General features: G+C 39.6%; 1 protein-coding gene across 5 annotated transcripts in view; it reads left to right on the forward strand.

Moving 5' to 3' along the window:
- CCDC170 (coiled-coil domain containing 170) overlaps positions 1-20,893 on the forward strand; it is a 79,667-nt gene that overhangs the window by 18,807 nt on the left and 39,967 nt on the right. For 3 of the 5 annotated variants that reach the window (XM_036222737.1, XM_036222754.1, XM_016149150.2), the window contains exons 2-5: positions 7,756-7,896; positions 9,205-9,467; positions 13,120-13,264; positions 16,143-16,328. In XM_036222737.1, coding sequence (XP_036078630.1) covers positions 9,226-9,467; positions 13,120-13,264; positions 16,143-16,328 — 573 coding nt within the window. In that variant the 5' untranslated portion in view covers positions 7,756-7,896; positions 9,205-9,225. Of the gene's footprint in view, positions 1-7,633; positions 7,897-9,204; positions 9,468-13,119; positions 13,265-16,142; positions 16,329-20,893 lie in introns of those variants that run through there. The other 2 variants (XM_036222743.1, XM_016149153.2) reach the window with 2 other exon arrangements.

Genomic DNA, 20,893 nt, shown 5'->3' on the forward strand with positions numbered 1-20,893 from the left:
GGCCCAGAGGTCAGGACCCTTACGAAGGTGATGCGGGGTCTGTCAGGCCTTTAACTCTTTTCCCCCTGTAAATGTATTTATATAAAAGACGTAGTACTTTCTCTGTGTGTTCTTTGGAAAAGGGTATTAAATTCCAAATCTACACTTCCTTATTTTTGTTTAGCGACATATCTTGGAGGTATTATTATGTCCAAACGTACAGATCTCTCATACCACCCATTGCATAGCATTTCATAACATAGAAATGCTTTTTTTTTTTTAGTAATTGCCCTGTCGACAGAAATTTGTATTGTTTGCCCCCCCTTTTGTCATTAGAAATAATGAGATAATGAATACCCTTACACATATATATCTTTATGCACATATGTGAGTATTTTTTTTTAAAAGGGAGATAATTGGGGAGTAGAGCTGCTGGGTCAGATGGTATTTACATTAAAAGTTTTAATAGATACAGCTAAATTAGTAGGGCATTCAAAGGGTTTAACCATTTTTTATTCCTGACAGCTACATGTGAAAATGACTCTTTTTTAATACTTTCCTAACACCTGATTTTTTTTATTTATAGACCTTTTATTTTTTCCAAACTGATGAATCAAAATGATATGTCTTTGTTTTAATTCTTATTTCCCTGATTATTAACGAGGCTGAGCATCTTTTCAAGTGTTTTTTTTTTTTTGGCCATTTATATCTTAATGTGAATTCCTTGTGAATAAGAATATTCATTTTTATTGGGTTGTTTGTGAGTTTTAAAAATTAATTTATGTTTTAAAATATTCTAGGTTTTAATCCTTCATCTGATATATAAAAATAATTTCTTTCAGTCTCTCATTTGGTTATCTATATAAATTGTTTTTTTTACGAGGTTAAGACAGAACCGTAGGCACAATTCTGTATTTTATCTTTTTTCACTACAAGTTATGTTGTGTTTTCTCAATGTCATTAAAGTCTCCAAAAACATGATTTTAAATGACTAAATATAATTTAATTGTATGAATGTATCATTTTATTTTCCTTTATTTCTCCATGTTAATGTGCTAATTGTTTTAACGTGTTACCGTGCTAATTGAACTGATTGTTTTTAAGTTTTTACTATAGCAGATTTTTGGAAAAATTTGTTAAAGACTGCCTTTCTGCATATCTTTGTATTTAATCTCTAGTTATATTTCCATTTCTTTAGATAAGATTATAAGAATGAACTTCATTGGGACAGACAGTATTAACTTTTAAAGTCCATTGATACATACTGCCAAATTTCTTTCTGAATATTTTGTACCATTTTCTCTTTCTATGAGCAGTGTGTTAGCATGTCTTTCCCATAGGACTATCTCATTATATACTTGACTACTAAGTATATTTAATATGGTGTCAATTTTTAAGATCAGAAATAATATCTTACTGATATTATAATTTGTATTTAGTTGATTACCAGTGAAGTAGGATACTTCTTATTTTATTAGCCATTTATAGTACTTCTGATAATTGTTAGTTCTTTTATATCATTTTCCTCTTAGGGTATTTGTTTTCTTATTGGTTTGAGTAGGTTTTCTATATATTAAGGTTTTGACTCTTTACATTATTTTTGCAAATATTTTTTCTTTTTCGCTTTAAATTTTATTTTTATATTTTTAAGGTATGGCGATTTAAAAATTTCTTGTCATTTGTGATTTTTTATTTGATGTTCTTCCATTGCTTCTATGCTTAGAAAATCCTTATCAAGAGAAGATAAATATAAATTTATAGTACTTTTTATAATTGAATTTTTTACATTCAGTGCTTTAAGTTTAAATTTATTTTGGCTTACAGTGGGTAATGCAGCTCTAATCTTTCCTTTTTTTCTTTAGTAATTAGCTTCACCATTTATTGACCAACATTTCCTTTCCTCATTCCTTGCGATGCTTCTTTTTTTCAGGTACTAAATTCTTTTAGTACTAGAGTTTAAGAACCCATCCTGGGTGTCTATTAGTCTTTCTGTTGACTTCCTGCTGAGCAGCCGATTGTTTTAATTAGATTTTTTTCAAAACGAGAATTTTTTAAAAGGGCATATTTAAAAATGCCTCAAAGCCACCAAAAAGCTATTTAGTTTAAAACTCTTCTATTTAGCCACTTCTAACTTAAAAATGACCTCATACAGTTAGCAATTTCTCCCTTCTGTTCCTGGAAGTTAGCCACAAGCAAGAAAGAAGATGAGAAACAAACTCCGCTTTTGGATGCAACCGAGAGATGGCTGAAATCCTAAATCACAAAGTAGGTGGAAGGCCTTCCCCAACACAGTGGAGGTTGAGTGGAGATACACATGGGAGGTGTGGCCCCTGCAGGGAGTTGAAAGAGCTAGGAAACCTCATTTCCCAAAAGGTGAGTGGCAAACTCGGAGAAGCCAAGTCCGAATCCCTTGTTTGTAAGATAAGATGGAGGTGCGTGGGCTGGCAATGCAGCGTCATCGCCTCAGGTTCCAAAAAGCAGGAGAGGGCAGTTTAAATAAAAATCACACTGCAAGCCAGTTTTGTAGGAAGCTGCGGAGCACTTGGGCTCAGCGAGCGCCTGCGCCGTGATGAGCTCTCCAGCGGCTTCTCTCCGGGGGCTCGAGTGATACCTGGGTGAAACAGGTTACAGCAAAATGCAGCGCCTTAGGGAAACTCCCGCTGGGCTGGAGCACGGATGGCCCTGCTTCCCCACCCTGTGCGCACACAAGCTCTCACCTCTGCAAAAACGCACCTCCTGCTGAGCGATCGAAAAGGAAACAGCACCGAGGACAGCAGCACAACCACCACAACAAAGGTGTGGAGGGAGATAGGAGAAAAATAGGACAAATGAAGAGCGTTCACCGGAAACTGTTGCCACGACATCAGAAAAAATTGAGACCAAACGTTTCATCACGAATAAAACAATCGAATGAAAGCCAGTACTTATCGGAAGTATGTTCAGAAAGCAGACATAGAGGACCTCAAGAAAGATAACCACAAGGCAAGAAGGTGAAACGTGATCTGGCAGAGCTCAGAAGAGAAAGAGACAAAAACAAAACAAAACAAAAAAACAAACAAAACAAAAAAACTATCCCAGAAGTAATAGCAAAGTTGGAAGGTACACAGGGAGACAGGAAGGCATAGAGAAGCAATGAGAAGAAAAATGAAATAGCAATAAAGAAAAAGGAACAGGCAGAAAATGAAAGAAATGAAATACATGCAAAAGAGAGTAAGCATATGGATAATCAGAGTGTCCCGAAAAGAAAACTAGCGTAAGAGAGGAAGGAAGGTGAGAGGTACATAAGCATTTTGATTTCTCTCATCTAATAACTTGCTCTTACAGTCGTAAGGGAAGTATTTAGAATCATAATGTAAAGATCAAGAATTAGAAGTCAGACGAGAGAGGGAAAGGGGTAAGGAAGAAGAGCTATGCTATTGTAGTGAATTTGTAGATATTATTAAAATTAATAGAGGGATGAAAGGTATCTAAAAGGCATTGTTTAAAATTATAGTTATAAACTTAAAACTAGAACAACAATTCAAACCTTCCTAATTATCTGATGAAAAACACATGAAACAAAACAGATACTGTAATGAAAGATTTTGAAAGAACGGTAAAAATAAGGGTAACAAAATAACGCAGAACTAAGGCCAAACTTATCTATCATATTAACCAATGTAATTGTAGTAAAGTCATCTAATAAAAGAAAAAAATTTTAGAATTGATCACGAGGCAAAAACCAACTTTATTTACATGTGACATCTAAAGCAAACTGATACAGAAGATTGAAAATGAAGGGATGGAACAAATGTATATGTAGTGAGATGCAAACAAAAAGAAATCAGGAATCGTAATCTCAATATCAGAAAAGGTTGAATTCCGAGCAGAAAGGATTAAGTGAGATGAATAATGGCACATTCTGATGGTACAATTCACAGTGATGGTATGAAAGCTCAGAATCTTTGTACCAAGCGGAAGACCAGCATTCATAAAAGCAAAAATACAAGTGGTACAGGGTGATAGAGAATTACAGTAGGAACAGGTTTTAACTCACCTCTCTCAATTCACGCTAGAATAGAAGATAGAAATTAGGCGAAGCTAGAAGTGTCTAATTAAAATAATGGATAAGGTAGAGCTAACTGATAGATCTCGAACTCCAAGCCCTGAAGTCAAAGAATACACCTATTTAAGTGCCCAAGGGACATTCGTAAAATTGAACATTCACAAAAGCCTCAATAAATAATATAGCAAGGATGATGGTGAAAATACATAATGGCTGGTAAAGCGAGGGCACCTTCCGGTTGAAAAGGACCCAGTTCTTTGTGGACAGTGGTCAGCCGACTGGTGTACACCAGTGAATGTCAGCCCTGCAGATGATATTCTCTGAACACATTACAATAAAGTAGAAATCCATACAAAGCCCCGGAAACAAAGAGCTGTGATAACAACAAAGCTCTTAAACAACTCAGGTCAACAAAGACATCCGAACCAAATTGAAGAATATCTAGAATACAGCTGTGAAGGATACCCTATAAGGACCGATGGAATCGAAAAGAAGGGCTAAGAGGAAGGGCTGAGCCGTAAATAAATATATTCATGTATTCTTTCAGCGTTCGTATTGCCTTTTTTCTCTCTGTAATCCTCTCATGCTATACATTTCTCCTCAGTCCAGCTACCTCAGAGTGTCTTGAAGGAATGGATTTCTGTAGAACATTCCAGAGCTCCACTCAGCACAGAATTGTCTCTGGGATTCAGTCAGGATTCTCCAGAGAACAAAACCAGTAGGATATACATTTATCTGTCTGTCTGTCTATCTATCTATCTATTTATCTATCTATCTAGATGTGTATATATATATATATATACATATACATATACATATATATATATATATATAGAGAGAGAGAGAGAGAGAGATTTATGATAAGGAATTGGCTTATGCAATAATGGAGGTTGAGAAGTACATTTGGTAAGCTAGAGACTCAGAAAGAGTGATGTAAATTGCAATCTGATTCTGACTCTAAAGGCAGGAGAAGATTGATATCCCAGCTCCAAGACAGAGAACAGATTCTCCCTTACTCAGCCTTTTTGTTCCATCCCGGCCTTCCCTGGGTTGGATGAGGCCCGCCCACACTGGGGAGGACCATCTGCCTTACTCAGTCTTTGGAGTCACATGCGAATTCCATCCAGAAACACCCTCACAGATACACCCAGCATAATGTTTAATCAAGTATCTGGACACTCTGGGCCCAGTCAAGTAGACATGTGAAATTAACAATCACAGCTAAGAGACATATAATCCCGGAACGAATGGGAAAAAAACGAAAAAAATGATTTTAGTTGGAAGGCTCAGCATTAGAAGATGTCAATTCTCCCCAAGTTTATTTGTAAGATTAACACGATCCCAATAAAAATACCAACAGGATTTTTTGGAATTTATTTGATAAGCCAATTCTAAATTTCATATGGTCAAATCCACAAGTAAGAATAGCCAAGAATATTTTGAAAAAGAAGCCCTACCAGGTACTAAGATACCGGCACGGGCTCAGAGCCGCCTGTCCAGCCCGCCCCTACTGCTCTTGGCCCGCTCTTGCCCCTCAGCCTCGCAGCCTTCGCAGGTCCTTGTTCAGACAGGGGACGCTCCTGCCACAGGACTCTTGCTTGGGCTCTTTGCTCTTTGAGTACTGTGTTTTGCCCCTGTTTCAAGGCCTCTTCTTGCCTTTTTAATTTCTATCTCCTCATCTCTTCTTTTAGGGAAAACTTTCTTTCTCACTTCCCCAATCTTAAATCACTTTCCTTTGTTATCTACTTCTTTCTTTCCTTCCTTGCATTTATTCCAGTTTGCAATTATGTGATCATTAGTGTGGTTGTTCGATGAATGACTTTTTTTTTTTTTCTTAGACCATAAGCTCAGAGTAGGCTTTCAGTAAATATTTGTTGATAATCTCCAGTCTGCTGGAGATTAAACCTAGCAACGGTCTTTTTTTTTTTCTTTTCCTTTTCCTTTTTGTGGCAATGGCCTTCTAATTCAATAATCAAGAGGCTTCCTAACGTAGGCCCTACTCCAGTGTCAGAATCAATGATGTCTGAATGTGTAGTTTCTTTCATCCATGAACATTGTAGATGTTAATGCTTTTGGTAGTGTCCTGCATTGGACTGTAACCTCCTACAATGAAGGGCTGTATCTGAACTGCCTAGTGTGGCTCTTAATATTACATCCCATGGACATCATGTATTTTCATAACAGGGAGATGTAAAATTACGGTATGACTGTATCGTTGCCTGAAAAATGTTAGTTATTGGAAGAAGTAATCAGAGCTATTGAAGAAATTGTTTTTTCTAATGAATTTTATAAAAAGGCTGTGCCAAACATACTCTAGTTCCAACCTCTGATAAATGACCTAGGTCCTCACATGGCAGATTGTAGAAAATATTGCTGTGGTGGTTAGGGCGGAGAAGTTCTCCTGAATACTAAGCGAGGCCGAACAGGATGTGGTTCTCTTATTAGGCGCAGTTAAATTTTTATGCTTTCTCCGCGGGAGTACATACTTACCATCTTATTGAATGTGTTGTGATTGGCAAACACTGGCTGTTACTAAGCGCACCGAAGGTTTTGTTTGGCATTTTGTGGATTGAAACACATCAGTCATGACAACGCATGTTGTAAAGTTAAGGGCTTTAGAATGACTTTTGCACTCACAGGTATTTCCAAACAGTAGTCTTTGGCAGTTGAGTAGCTGGGCAGCCATAAACACGTTTTACTGGTGTGTCCCCTGAGGCCACTTAGATAATTCCAGGAAACCCTCCTGTATGTGACCTCCTTCATATTCCTTCAAAAATGAATGGCTTTCTTATATGTCTTTCACAAAGACCACAGGCCCTGGGAACTCCACACGGCGGGTACCGGTATCTGTTTAAGCTCAGAAATAATTCTGGAAGGAAGCAAGCCATTGTGGCGTGAGTGGGGCAGGAGAGGACCAGAGGTTGCAGACTGAGACCCGCAGGCCAAACCCATCAAATCTGCTCTGCAGATGTGTTTATTTGGGTCAGATGGTGTTTCTTTTTTAAACATTGAAATTAGTTGCCAAGCTGCAAAAACTGGGAATTTTTATTTCAAAAAAATCTGAGAAAAATAAATAAATAAAAGTCCGGATATATGACTTGTCTTAAAAAAATCAGAATAGTGTGGCTATGCTGGGACCCATATTTCTGCATTGGCAGCCATCAGTGGAGCTGAGGGCTGTTCCCTTTTAGATGGGGGCAAGGACTCCTCAGGTACCACGACACTATCTCTGGTCCTAGGCATTCGTTTGGGTCACCTTCATGACCTCGAGATAGGCTATGAGATTGAGGATAAATGGCACAGTGAATAATTATGAAAGACACAGCCTTTTACATTGAACTCAGACGATCTCTCTGATAAGCAAATGAAACGAAGGTGATCTTTGTAGTCTGGAAACAGAAGAACGAAAACTGCCTACCGGCTACTCTTTGTGGGCTGTAGGTTCTGGTCAGAGGTCAAATAGCATTCGAGCCTGGCGGAAGGGACATCTCTAAACTGACAAAGGCAAATTCTTAAATGCCATTCCGGGGGAGTACATTATTCGTTCCTGGGCCGCCTCCTACCTCCCTTAGGATTCTGAGAACGAGAACGAAATGATCTGAACAAAACCCTTCTCTGGGCAGCGTTTTCGACACATTTGGACTACAGAGGACGCTTCTGTGTTTAATCTTGCTCTGCACAGCTGCACAGAAAAGATTGTTTTCACTCTTCTTTATATTTTGTCTTTTGAGGAACCCTATCAGGAAATTTACGACCATCTTTTGGAAGCCCCAGTCACTCGGGAGCAATTAAACCGCTATCGGAATGTGGCTGAAAACGCCCGAAGTGAACTTGCAGCAACTTTGGTCAAATTTGAATGTGCTCAGTCTGAGGTAAGATTTTGTATCTTCATAACTCAGAAATGAAAGACCTTTTAGCTTCTTGTAGAGTAAAGAAGAACACGAAGGTGATTACAAATAGGACAGACAGTAGGACATAGGTTTAAACCTTTTGGCAAAGTTTATACTTATTCTCTTATTGTGTGCCTACCTCTTAGTTGTAGAGAATTCCTGAAAATGTATACATTTTCCATGCTGCAGAGTAAGGTGACGTGGGCTGAATTCTAGATCTCAGAGAAGCTCCACAGTCTGGAGAGAGCTGGGGGCACCTGAGGACTTTGGGTTGAAACTGCGTGGGCTTTTGAGAACTTTTAGCAACTCTCGAAGTATGTTCCTTTAATTTGCATTGCTTGCAACCTGGAGCTCTTAGGATGGAATTCTAAATCCCTTTCTTGTGGTGGTTCTGATTGGCTGGGGGGAAATTCTAGGAAGATGATTGGATCAGGGCTGGTCAGGTCTATTGTGGAATTTCTGAAAGAGTCTCTCTAGACCCATTCTGCTCATAGCATGGTGGCCCCAAAGAGTATAGCATCTGTGAGATAACTAGTGATCTCACTGGGCTGCCAAGACTCCACCGAAAGATGAATTTATAATGTGTGAGCGCACACACGCATGTGCGTGTAAGAGCAAGAATGAGTGTATGATGCAAACTCAGAGTTCTGAAGAAGCACACACTCATCAGGTTTTCTTATAGCGTGGACCTGACATCTTAATAGTGTACATATATGGTTTAGCATTTCGATGCCTCGAAATTAATACAAGTGAAAATGTTTCCTTTGTATAAATCCTATAATTATTTTCTTCTTCTCCCATGTTTTCCCCAGAAATCTGAATATTTTATTACCCACAATAAGGGTCCAGAAGACAAGTAGGAGAAATATAGTGATATATCAAATAGTCTCTATTTACTTTGGAAACAGTTGTGGCTATGAAATTCTATAAAGTGTAGCTTGTAGGTTCCTTGTTTCATTTTAGGAGCAGTAGCAGCAATACAGATTTAGAAAATGTATTACCAATTGCAAAATATTTTATAGCCTTTTGCAAAATACATTGCGAATGTCTCTTGAGGTAGACTAAATTACCACAAGATGTTGCTCAATCGATTTGAAAAAAACAGAACATGAAGTCCATTATTTAGGCATAATTTCCCATGTGGTAACACAGATACAAATATGGCAAAAAGAAAGGAAAAGTGGATTAGGTCATGAATAAAAGAATGAAATTTTAAATTACAGTGTTGGGTGTCTTAAACTTACACCACGGAAATCCTTTTTTGTCTTTTTTATTTCTTTTCCATGTTAGCTTCAAGACCTCCGATCCAAAATGCTTTCTAAAGAAGTTTCCTGTCAAGAATTGAAAGCTGAGATGGAGCACTGCAAAGAGGAAAATGCCAGAAAATCGTCCCTCCTCACCTCTCTGAGAGGCAGAGTTCAGGAGCTGGAAGGAGAGTCCACAGCTCTCTCCTCTTCTAAGATTAGAACGGAAATCACGGCTCACGCTGCAATCAAGGAGAACCAGGAGTTAAAGAAGAGAGTTGTAGAACTAGACGAGAAATTACAGTACGGGTATTTGATAGGATTCTTAGTCGAGTTGGTGTTGAAATACTAGCTTCTGATAGCAGGATGTGCCTTTGCATGTTCTGGCATTTTGCATTAGTTCGCCTTGAAACTCAATCTGGAAAAAAAAAAAAAAAGAAAGAAAGAAAGAAATGCTGGCCTTGAATATCTTTGGAGCCTTGAAAAATTTTCCCAAGTTCATTTCTAAATGTCACCAAGAGTCCTAACAAACAGCGTTGTCCTAAGCATGTTTATATCCTTTTGATTAGGGCTGCAAATGCTTATCTGTACAATCTGGAAGATTTGCACTAGGTAGAGGTTTAACCAGAGACGGAGTCGGTATAGTAAGCACAGAAGGAGGCATTAATGCAGAAGCTAGTCATAGAGATACCCCGGAAGCCCAGACCACCCCAGCCCGCCCCAGGCCACCTCAAACACTCCTCATTTGGTTTTATTGACAGTTTATGCAGAGAACTCATGAAACCTAGGTTTTCTGCTCCTAGCTCTGGCAAAAGGTGATTATTGAGACAAAATTGAGAACTAGTTGTTCCATAAAATATACTTTTAAAATTCTGGGTATAACAACTTAAATAACTTTACTAAGAAAATACTTGGAATTTTACTTATTCCATCTCGAAAAAAAAAAAATAATCCAACGCTTCCAGCTCTGTCTTCCTTTCCCCCTTTCCCTTACAGTAAACCCCCTTAAAACGTTTGTGCATACTCACTGCTCCAATCGATCTCCTCTCTCCTTCTCTCTTGGGTCTTCTCCACTGGACCCACTCACTAAGGGGACCAGTGACTGCACATTGCATATTAAATGATGGAGTCTGCATCTTACTTGACCTGTCTATCAGTATAGTAGTCACAACTGGGTTCTCCCTGAAACGCTTTCTTTTGGCTTTCAGGCTGCTGCACACACCTGCTCTCTACCTTACCTTTCCAGCCGCTCTGCCGCTTATTGCTTATTGCTCCTCACCTCCTTGATGTCCAAATATTGGAATGCCCCAGGACTCCGTCCAGGAATCTCTGTCTAAAGACAGAGTTCTGTCTAAAGTTCTGTCTAAAGTTCCTCTCTTGGGAATCTCATCTTCATGACTTTGAGAATGATCTAAATGCTAGTGACTCCCACATTTCTGTATCTAGCCTGGATCTCTTCCAGGAACTTAGAACCCCCTTATCTTACTACCTACTGAGTATCTCTGTGTGGATGTCCAACAGGCATCTCAGGCTTCACATGTCCACGAAATCTACCTGCACGTTTCCTCATCTCATTTAATCCCATTCTTCTAGTTGATCAGGTCAAAAATCTTGGATTATCCTTGGTTCCCTTTCTTTTTCACACTCCATATCTGATCCTTCAATAAGCTCCGTCATTTAGTTCTACCTTCAAAATAAATCTGCTTCCCATTGCCCTAACCTGGTTCAAGTAACTGTCACTTCTTACCTGGATTGTGACAGTAGCCTCCTCAGTGGTTTTCCTGCCTCTGCTGCCGAGATCCTGCTAGAACATAAATTAGATGCTATCAGTCCTCTTCTCAGACCCTCCCCCCCGCCCCCCATGACTTCTCTTCTCACTCAGGGTAAAGACTAGTGTTTTCTATGACTTAAAAGGCCCATCCTCACCTAGTTTTTCTTCCCTTCCCTCCCTTATTCTTTCCATTCCAGCTCTCTGGCTTCTTTGCCGCCTCTCAAACATTACCAGGTGTTATCTTAGCTCAGGACTTCGGCACTTGCTAATCCCCTTTTTCGGAAAAGTCGTGTCCCCAGATATTGCGTGATCGCCTCTCTGCTTCCTTTAGGTCTTCACTCAAAAGTCACCTTGTCAGTGAGAACTCCTATGAATGACTGTATCGAAATGTAACCCTCCACCCAATATTTCTTATCCTCTTTCCTGCTTAATTTTTTCTCTCCAGCCCTTTTATAACATAGCATACCTTCGACACATTTTAATATTTTAATTATTGTTCATCTTTCCAACTAGAAGATAAGCTACCTGAGGGCAAGGATCTTTATCTGTTTTTTTTTTTTATTTCTGTATCTTTAGCACCTTTGATAGCTCCTGATGCATAGTAAGTACTCAAGAAATATTTATTAAATGAGTAATGAAAATGATGTATACTCATTGGAAAAGAGTTTTTTAAAATATATAGAAAAGTGCCAAAAAGAAATTAAAATTACTCAAAATCTTATGATTCCAGAAAAGTATAGTTAACATTTTGTTGAACAGATGTTCAGATAGTTGCACATAAATTACATCATGTCATGAACAATTTTTACTGAACATGTTTTAAATATTTTAGAAAGTCATTATATCATTTTTAATGGCCCATGATATTCCATTGCCCGAAATGTCATAATTTATGTAACCAACTTTATTTGCTATTTCCTGTAGGTGCTTAGGTTAGTACCACTCAAAAAATTATTATAAACCAAGATGCAATGAATATCCACGTACATTCATATTTTCACATTTGTGGGATTATGTTTTTAGGATAGCTTCCTGGAACTTTGTTGGGTCAAAGTGAAATGCAAACAGAAGTGGAAGTAGTTTAGAAACCCTTGGAATGGAGAAATAGGATGGAAATCTTGGGATTAATGTATGGAATCTCATACATAAATCAGTCAGAGCCATAGCATTAATTGTGCCTTTCGTCCATCAGAGAGACTGAATAAATATTACCTTTCACATGCTGAAAATAAGAATCTAGAGATATACTGATGTTGGTCTTTTATTGTTATACGTTTTTCTACATAGAAATATGATATGCTTTTGAGCATACGCAATTACATGCTTTGTTAATTTTTGAATAGAGTGAACAGATATGCAGTAAACAGTCAACATGGTAAAAGGGGAAAGCAATAATCATGTTTATTATCTAGAACACTGAAAAATGATACCAAATTACTGAAATGATTCTAATTTGCCTTTAAAATATGTCCATTTTTTGATGATCTCTTACTCCCTAGTAGTTAAAGCATTAGGAATAGACTGTACTATTTCAGCAAACCTATCTGAGATTTGAAATCAAGAATTTGTAGCAGGGCATAAATCGACTGATTCTCCTTGACTGGTTCCTTCCAATATTCTTTAAAAACTTTGGATGCATGAGAATAATGATCTTTGCTGGTGATGAGCAGAGGTGCCTCTGATGTATTTTTTTTATTATCGTTATGCTTGGCCATCAACTGGGGAATGCCCTGACCCTTATAGGTCATTGTATGATGTTAGAGAATAAAGTAAGCTTGGTCCCCTAGAACCAACGGAGCAGCATTCTGCTTCTTCCCCATAAAGCCCCAACAGAGACCCGTGACTGGATGGGTCTACATTTGACCTAGAGGCCTACCTGCCACTTCTGCAGATTGTAGAAGGTTGGAGACAGGAGACAGAATCTGTCTCCCTTCCTGTTACTAGATCTAAGATGCCACGTGATTTCCAACTATTTCTGCAAAGTGTAGGTGCCCCGGAATTGCTGCTACTTCTCTGCTTCCTTTATGGGACTTGCGTGACAAGGATGTGCCCTGTGTCTGGGAAACTGTGTTGTGTTGAAAGTGAGGATTGGTTATTTCCCATAGAGAGCATGTTCCATTCTGAACTTGGTTTGATAAATGGTATCTTCTATGGTGCTAAAACTTGACTTATTTGTTATTTACCTGATAGAAGGTGTTTACAGGAAAATGAGGAGAATAAGAATCGAGTCTCAAAGAACCGCAGGGAACGCGAGGAATTTCTAGCTCGACTTCGTGACTGCTTAGATCCAGATAAGAAGAATGAAAAGGCGACAGATGAAGATTTAATTCTAAAGGTGTCTGTATGCAGATTTAAAAAGCTCTAAATTTGGGGGGTAATTCTGACATATGACATGAAAGGAAGTGGTGTGACCTAGTCTGGGGGAGGCAGGGGAATGGGACATGGCTCAAGTGTAGTATTAATTGAGTGTGTGTGATGTGGGACAAATTATGTCATCTCTCTGAGTCTCAATCCCAAGATCCTTTCTAGTATTATTTGGCATTAATTATTCTCCAGAAAGGATTAATTGTTTTGTCTCAAATGTATTTAGGTGGTCAAATACAATTAATGATTTATTTTAATGATGTGTTTTAGGAAGTTTTTGTTGTTGTTGTTGTTATTAGTTACAGACAGGAACACACACACACACACACACACACACACACACACACACAGGCACACACACAACCAAAACCCAAAATAGCTGTGTCTCATTTTGGGGATACTTATTGAGTATAAGGTTAAGATTAGTTCTAAAATACTTCTTAATTTCACATTAAAGATAAAAAAAAAATCCTGCTTTAATGGTAGGTTGCCATTAAGATGGAAATTAATTAAAATTCACTTGGACCATAGTGATTCATGAGGGCACCTGTGGGTATGGGAGTGTCCACCATGTCTTGGCTCCTGTATAATAAACCTATCAAGTCCTTGCTGCCTGACGGAGCCCCATGCAGCCATTCTTAAAGGCCATCTCTCAGTTGTTTATGAGTAAGCTTCCCACGTGCAGCTCTGAAAGCCGCAAAGTGATTCCATTTGACCTCGGGAAATGTCCCACTTCACTGATGCGATTCAGTTGCTCAGGCCTAGAGTCTGCCTGGGACCCTCACCTGTGCCCGGGGTACCTGGCTGTCAGCATCTGCCCTGAGGTGTCGTTGTGGGCTAAGCTTTAAAGCCAAGTGGTGGGGAAAGAAAAGAGAATTCAAAAGCTCCTTCTTTCCCAGCAGCCTTTCCCACATCAGAAACAATCTCCGGGGCCAGGCTGGGTGCCGTCACCATATTCATCATAGCTTTTGATTTTCTGTATTTCTGGTGCTTCGACATCCGGGGTCTTGCTGACCCGGGAGAGAGTGCCCCTCCAGGCTCGCCAAGTCCTAGTAAATGATGCACCTGGGAGCACGGCTTTCCTGTGCAAACCAACCAGTCCGGAGCCCACACCCAACCTCTTCTATCAGGCTCTCATACTCTGGGCCACTGTCCCCTGCCCTAAGTGCTCCAGGTCCAGGTACCAGGGACAGGCTCTGCACTCCAGAGCCCGCTGAAATGATTCAAACCAGCCCACCCCGAGCCTGCTGCTCCTGCCTTGCGCATTTCTTCCTGTGGACTCCGAGTTTTCCCCTGGCTTCCCTCTGTGTCCCTAGTGCTTCTGCAAGTGGCCCCGAAGGTCACGGCCCCGCCCTCTGGGAGCTACGAGTAGCAAACTATCTTTTCAGTGGTAACCGTCTCCTAATCTGTTGGCCTCACCTACCTGAATAATAGTAAAACTTATGTTTGCAAACAGGTACTAGGACCCTAAAACTTTATCATCCCAATCACCTCATCAGGGACTTAAAAAATAATAATCACTGGCCAGAGCAAGAAGGCTGCTGTCTGGGTCAAGTCATTAGATAGGCCTCCCCCAAAAGTGGAGCAAAACCCCTCCTTTAACCTCAAAGCCGTTCCCTCACTTTTACAGCCTTCGTAAGCATGCGCGCACACGCAGCTCCAGAAGCCGTGGTGGAAAAGGAGGTGCTCCTGAGAACTTATTTACCGTTCCTTCACCCATTTCCCCGCTATTAAGCGAGTGACTATTACATGCTAGCTGCAGTTCAGGGCGCTGGGAACGTAACAGTGAATGAGACAACTCAGTCTGGGCCGTCCTAGAGCTCCCAGTGTTGTGGGGTTAAGGTGATAAAGGAAGACATCCATACCCAGTGCTGTCCCAGGGAGTAAAAGGTGCAACGATGAAAAACAGGTGAGGGTGTGGGGCCAGAGAGCGAAGCAGGTTAGAGGCAAGGGATGCTGGTCCGTGGAGGCGGGCCACGGACTGCGCCTCCACCTCCGAGGTGGCTGCTTTTAAAGGCTGTTAGGGAGTGAGCATGCGAATAAGAGGAAAAGTGTTCGAGAGAGGGAACAGCCCCGGCTCAGGAGAGGGCACCACGCTGGCAAATCGCCAAGGCTAAGGGGCGTGTCCCTTCCCCAGAGCTCTAACACAGACATCGACCCGCCGTGTGGAGGTTCCGGTCTCCCTGGAGGCCTTCATGCCATGTGGAGCCAGCTGTCTGCGTGGCCGGTCCCTCGGGGCCAAGGAGCCTGTCCGCTTCTATTTTTCCCTCTTTGTAAATCTTGCAAATCTTATTAATTCGCCCAGTTAACAAATGCACAATGTAGAGGCTGGAAAGCCGTGCTAATCCCGATGATCGCCACTGTTTGAGCATGTTATTAAGGATTTTTCTATGCTTCTATTAATGAGAAGGATTTTCTTCTTTAAAAAAAAAGAGAGTCCTGCTTTCTTCTCTGTATTCCCCTCCTGTGCCAGGCAGGGCATTGCATGCACGTGGGCGGAACAGAACTCCCTGGCTCCCTCGCCTGCTGTAACTCCTATAAAACATCACATTTCCTTGGTTATTTAGCAGTCAGGGTGCTTGTTCTATGCGGAAGCTTTTGGCTGAACTCTCATCGTTGTTGCCTTGTAGCTTACCTTTTGATTAATTTTAATTTGATCACCGGGTCCGCACATAACAGCAGAGTTTCGAGGCAGCCTTTGAATATGTGATCTTTTGTGTGTGTGTGGGGGGGATAACTCTGTTTTTATATGATAATGCACTCATGGGGGACGAAGCTCAGAGTCGCTTAGAGAGAGCGGTGTGAAATTATTAATTTTCATAGGACAGCTATAATTGCCTTCTCTTCAGCTTAGAGAGCTGTGCGAGGAAAACGCATTCATGAAAGGACAAATTGTTACTTTTGAAGAGACTGTAACTGTCCATGAGATGGAGGCAAAAGCTAGCAGAGAAACGATCATGAGGCTGGTTTCGGAAGTAAACAGGGAGCAGAAAAAAGCTGCCTCCTGCGCTGAAGAGAAAGACAAGCTGCACCAGGTACAGTGTGTGAAGTGTGTGTGCGCATCCATGATCATGTTTATGAAGTGGAAATTGAAAAGGAGATGCAGGCGAGCACACCAGCCTTACTGACCACGGTATCGCACGGCTGCTCACAGCAGGAGGGCCGGGGGCAGCGTGGGACTCAGTGACCTGCATAGGCCGTTTGATATGTAGTTAGACAATTAGAAACAAAACAAAACAAAACAAAAACCAACAAGAAAACAACCGAAACCTTTAAAAGTAGAGTTTACGGAGAATATGTCTGTCTTTAGTTAAGCGATAAGGATTTTAAATTTTTTTAAATTTATTTCTTTGAACAAATAGGTAATGCATCCACAAGGTACAAAATTCTAAATGGACGCAAGGATGTATGGTGAAAAGTCTTTCCTTTACCCACTTCCTCCAGCCACCCAGTTCTCAGAGGGAACCTGTTAACAATTTCTTATACACTTCTCTAGAAATATTGCATGTACCTATATGCATATACTCATTTTTATTTATTTTTTTAACACAAATGGCAACAAATTCCACACTCTGTATTTTTCTTTTTCTTTTTCTTTTTTAAAAATGGTAATATGCTACATATTATTATGAACAAAGGTGGTATCAATTATCTATCATATCTCATGTATGAGAATATATCAGTAAGACAAAATCCTGGTAGATTTGCTGGGTCAAAGGTTATGGATATTGTAATTTGAGAGATAATGTCAAAGGAAAATGACTCTTAATTCTAATTTTTTTTATACGGTGAGTTGTTTGATCTTTTCTAATTAGCTGGAACCTGTTTCAGCTTGAGAATTAATACAGTGTGTGTGTGTGTATATATATAATATATATATTTTAACATTATATAATCCTTTAATTATATTTTTAAAAATTTTGTGGCAAAGAGTAATGATCAATTTCCAAAAGCAACTAAGATACAGATCGGACAATTAAATGGTGAAGGGGATGGAATTTTATATTAGGTAATGTCTCATGCTGAAAAAGAGAGGCCCTGTGAGAGGCAAAGGTCCAGTAGCATCCCACAGGCTGAAGGGTTCAGGCTTGGTGGGTTGCAGGTGGAGGAGCCATCTTTGTGGGAACTGCTTTTGGGCCTTCTGTGTGTGCAGTGACATCACGGCCAAGCCCAGGCGAGACAGGAAGCTGGAGTGTGCAAGAGAGCCCCAGTAGTGATAACGGTCTCCATTCCCTGCACCGAAGGACCCTTCTTACCAAATGGATTTCTTCTCCCGGCGCATCAGCTTTGTGGAAAGAGCAAACGTTTTATTAGTGTTATCCAGTGACTTCGATCATTTCAACACCCTTGTCTTAGGCAGCTCAGGCTGCCAAAACGAAATTTCATAGACTGGGGGGCTTAAACAGCGGACGTTTATTTCTCACAGGTGCAGAGGCTGGATGAGCAAGATCAAAGTTTCTGGTGAGAGCTCTCTGCCTCGCTTGCAGATGGCTGTCTTCTTGCTGTGCTGTCCCAGGGCAGAGACAGTGAGAAAGTTCTCTGGTTTTTCTTCCTACAGGGGCACCAATTCCCGAATGAGGACACCACCCTCATGACCTCATCTAAACCTAATTACCTCTCAAAGGGCCCATTTCCAAATGCCATCTCACTGGACATTAGGGTTTCAACATATGAATTTCAAGAAGACACAGTCGAGTCCACAGCTGTCCTCAATTAATTTTCTCCAATGTTTTCTTATGAAATATTCAAATATATAGAAAGCATGAAGGCGTACAATGAACACTCATCCACCAGGAGGCAACAGTGGTTAGCATTTTGATGTATTTGTTTTATTACTTTACACACACATACACACACACACACACACGTGGTATTTGGAGACCCACTTGAAATAGGTTGCAGATGGTGGATGTATTATATCTGGCTATTTCGGCATATGTATCCTAAGAGTAAGGACATTACCCTACATAACCACAATGCCATTATCACATCTCAAAATTAACAATAATGCCACAATACCCTCTGTGGTGGTTTTTAAGCCCACAAATTTTTTGCACTTCTCCCCTTGAGAGATGGTGTTTAATTCTCCTCCCCTTGTGTGTGGGCTAAACTAAGTGACTCACTTCCAGTGCATAGAATATGTCAGAAGTGAGGGGATGTCGTCCTGAGATTGGGTTATAAAAAGGCTGTGACTTCTCTTTTTTACACACACTCTTTTGATCTCTCTTGAGTCATTGCTCTTGATGGAAGCCCACCTCAATGGGGTGAGGCTGCTCAGGCAGCCCAAGGTAAGGCCCATGTGGCCATGAACTGAGGCCTCAGCTACCATGGGAGTGAGCTGGGGTCCTTCTCCAGGTTGAGTCTTGAGATGATGTAGCCCTGGTCAACAGCTTGAATGTAACATTGTGAGAAACCTTAAGTCAGAAACACCCAGCTCAGTCATGCCCAGGTTCCTGATCCATAGGAACTGTGAGATGGTAGATATTTGTTCTGCTATGCCACTAAGTTTGGGACAATTTGCGACAGCAATAAATAACCAATTATTGTCTGATGTCATTCTACATTTAAATTCTACCACTTGTTACAATGTGTCTTTTATAGCTGTTTTCTTCCCCAAATTGGGATCCAATCAAGGTTTATTCATTGCCTTTGTTGACTATGTTTAGCCTTTTTAATTTTTTTTTTTTTTAAATGGCATTGACTTTTTGGAGAGTCCAGACCAGCCGTCCAGTCGTTTCTTTGTGATGTTGTTTAACATGTTTCTCTACTCTGTATACACTTCAAGTTGTATCTAGAGGCTGGATTGGATTCAGGTTAAACATCTGGGCAAGAATATTTCAAAGGTAAAGTTGTATACTTCATATCACCTCACATCAGAGGCAGATAAAGTTAAGCTGTTCCGTTGCTGCTGATACTGAGTTTGATGTCCCACCACCTTAGTGCAAAGGTACAATTTTTTCTTCCACAGTTACATGCAATAACTTTAGGTGATAGTTTCTGTTATTTCTGTTTCTCATTGATTTTACCTAGCAATGTTAGCATTCATTGATTCTTGCTTCAATTAACTTACATCAAAGGTGGCAAAGTGGTAATATTCAAATCTATCATTCCTTTTACTTATCAACTGACATTTCTTCTATAAAGAAAAGTTAAACATTTTTTTTCCCTTTTTCAATTTGTTGGACACATGCAGTTTATTTACTGTGTTAAAATAAACTTTTTTTTTTTTTTTTGGTGTTCCAAATCCATCACATTTGGCCTTCACCCTACCAAGATGGTCTCTGTGACTTGTAACCTGACTCCTTTAGTTTTTCACTCCTTTCTTGCTTTCTGACAGAAGACACTATCTTAGGTTCACTTACAATTTTCAGATCACAGAACTAATATCAGCCTATTCACTAAGGAGCTTTGGTTCCTTTTACTGCTGAATGATGCTTAGAAACCAAGATTTGGGCTTTAGGCGTGCTCACTGCTATTGGGGTGTTATTGCTTTTGGTGGCCAGAGCTAGAAATATGTTTTTAATAATAAATTTATAGTGGTATTTTTAATTAAAAGTATTACTCTAGAGTTTTCTTAATACCTTTTTATTTTGTATCTTTTAGTCCCTAATATTTGTTCATTTGCTTTGTCCTACGATATATATAAAATTATTTCAAAATTACACTTTCAGTATTTTACCTACTAGTAAACTATCAGAGTGAAGTTTAAGTCTCTCAGACATTTTTTGCATTAATACTATCTGCAATCGTTAGTATGGTCAGCATTTATCAAGCACTTACCATTAGCACAGTCATCGCACTAAGTGCTTTAATAGGTTATGTACTTTGCTCAAGTTCACATAGCTATTCAGTAGCAAAGCTGGGATTTGAACTCTAGTCATTACATTATTATGCTTTCCCCAATAATCCCCTTTACTTGTCTATTCACAGCTACATTCTTCATACAAGTCTAATGCCAAAAAGTATTTGTCAGTAGAACAACATTTAGTAGCTATGCAAATTTCCTTGGAGAATGAATAAGACTTTAATCAATCATAAATAGTAGTTATTGAATTGTTAAGGCTCGAAAATTAGAAAGAATTTACTGTTTATAAAAAGCTTCACTGGAGATTAGCAGTAGAATATGAAAATGTGTTGTAAGAGCACATTAAAAAAAAAAACAACTTATTCCTTTTCTTACATAAGTGTCTTTACTTGTAAATGACCAAAGCAGCGTTGTTCAGATTTTGGAAACACATTCACTTTGGGATGAAGTTCCTGCCAAAATAATAAAAATTGTAAAAAATATGGGCAGTAAAAATTTTGTGGTCTTTAATAAAGTGTTCATTCATAGGATTATGACCTCAAAGATTTATTACTGAAAAATACTGTCAAGTGGTTTTTTCAACATGTTAATGGACTCAGGAAGAGTCTTCACAGTGCTTTCTAAAGCTCTGTTTTTGAGGTAGGAAACTTACTTTAATTGTGAAGTTCAGAAGTACTGTAGAGGTAGAAGTATCCACAGGGCCGGGTGTTGTTTCTGTCAAACTCAGCTTTTCTGATTTTCTTAATGATTCTATTCAAGTTACTTTATGAAAATTTCCTAAATAAAAATCCAAGT

Source organism: Rousettus aegyptiacus, unplaced genomic scaffold (genome assembly GCF_014176215.1).
Source record: "Rousettus aegyptiacus isolate mRouAeg1 unplaced genomic scaffold, mRouAeg1.p scaffold_m13_p_1, whole genome shotgun sequence".
NCBI lineage: Eukaryota > Metazoa > Chordata > Mammalia > Chiroptera > Pteropodidae > Rousettus > Rousettus aegyptiacus.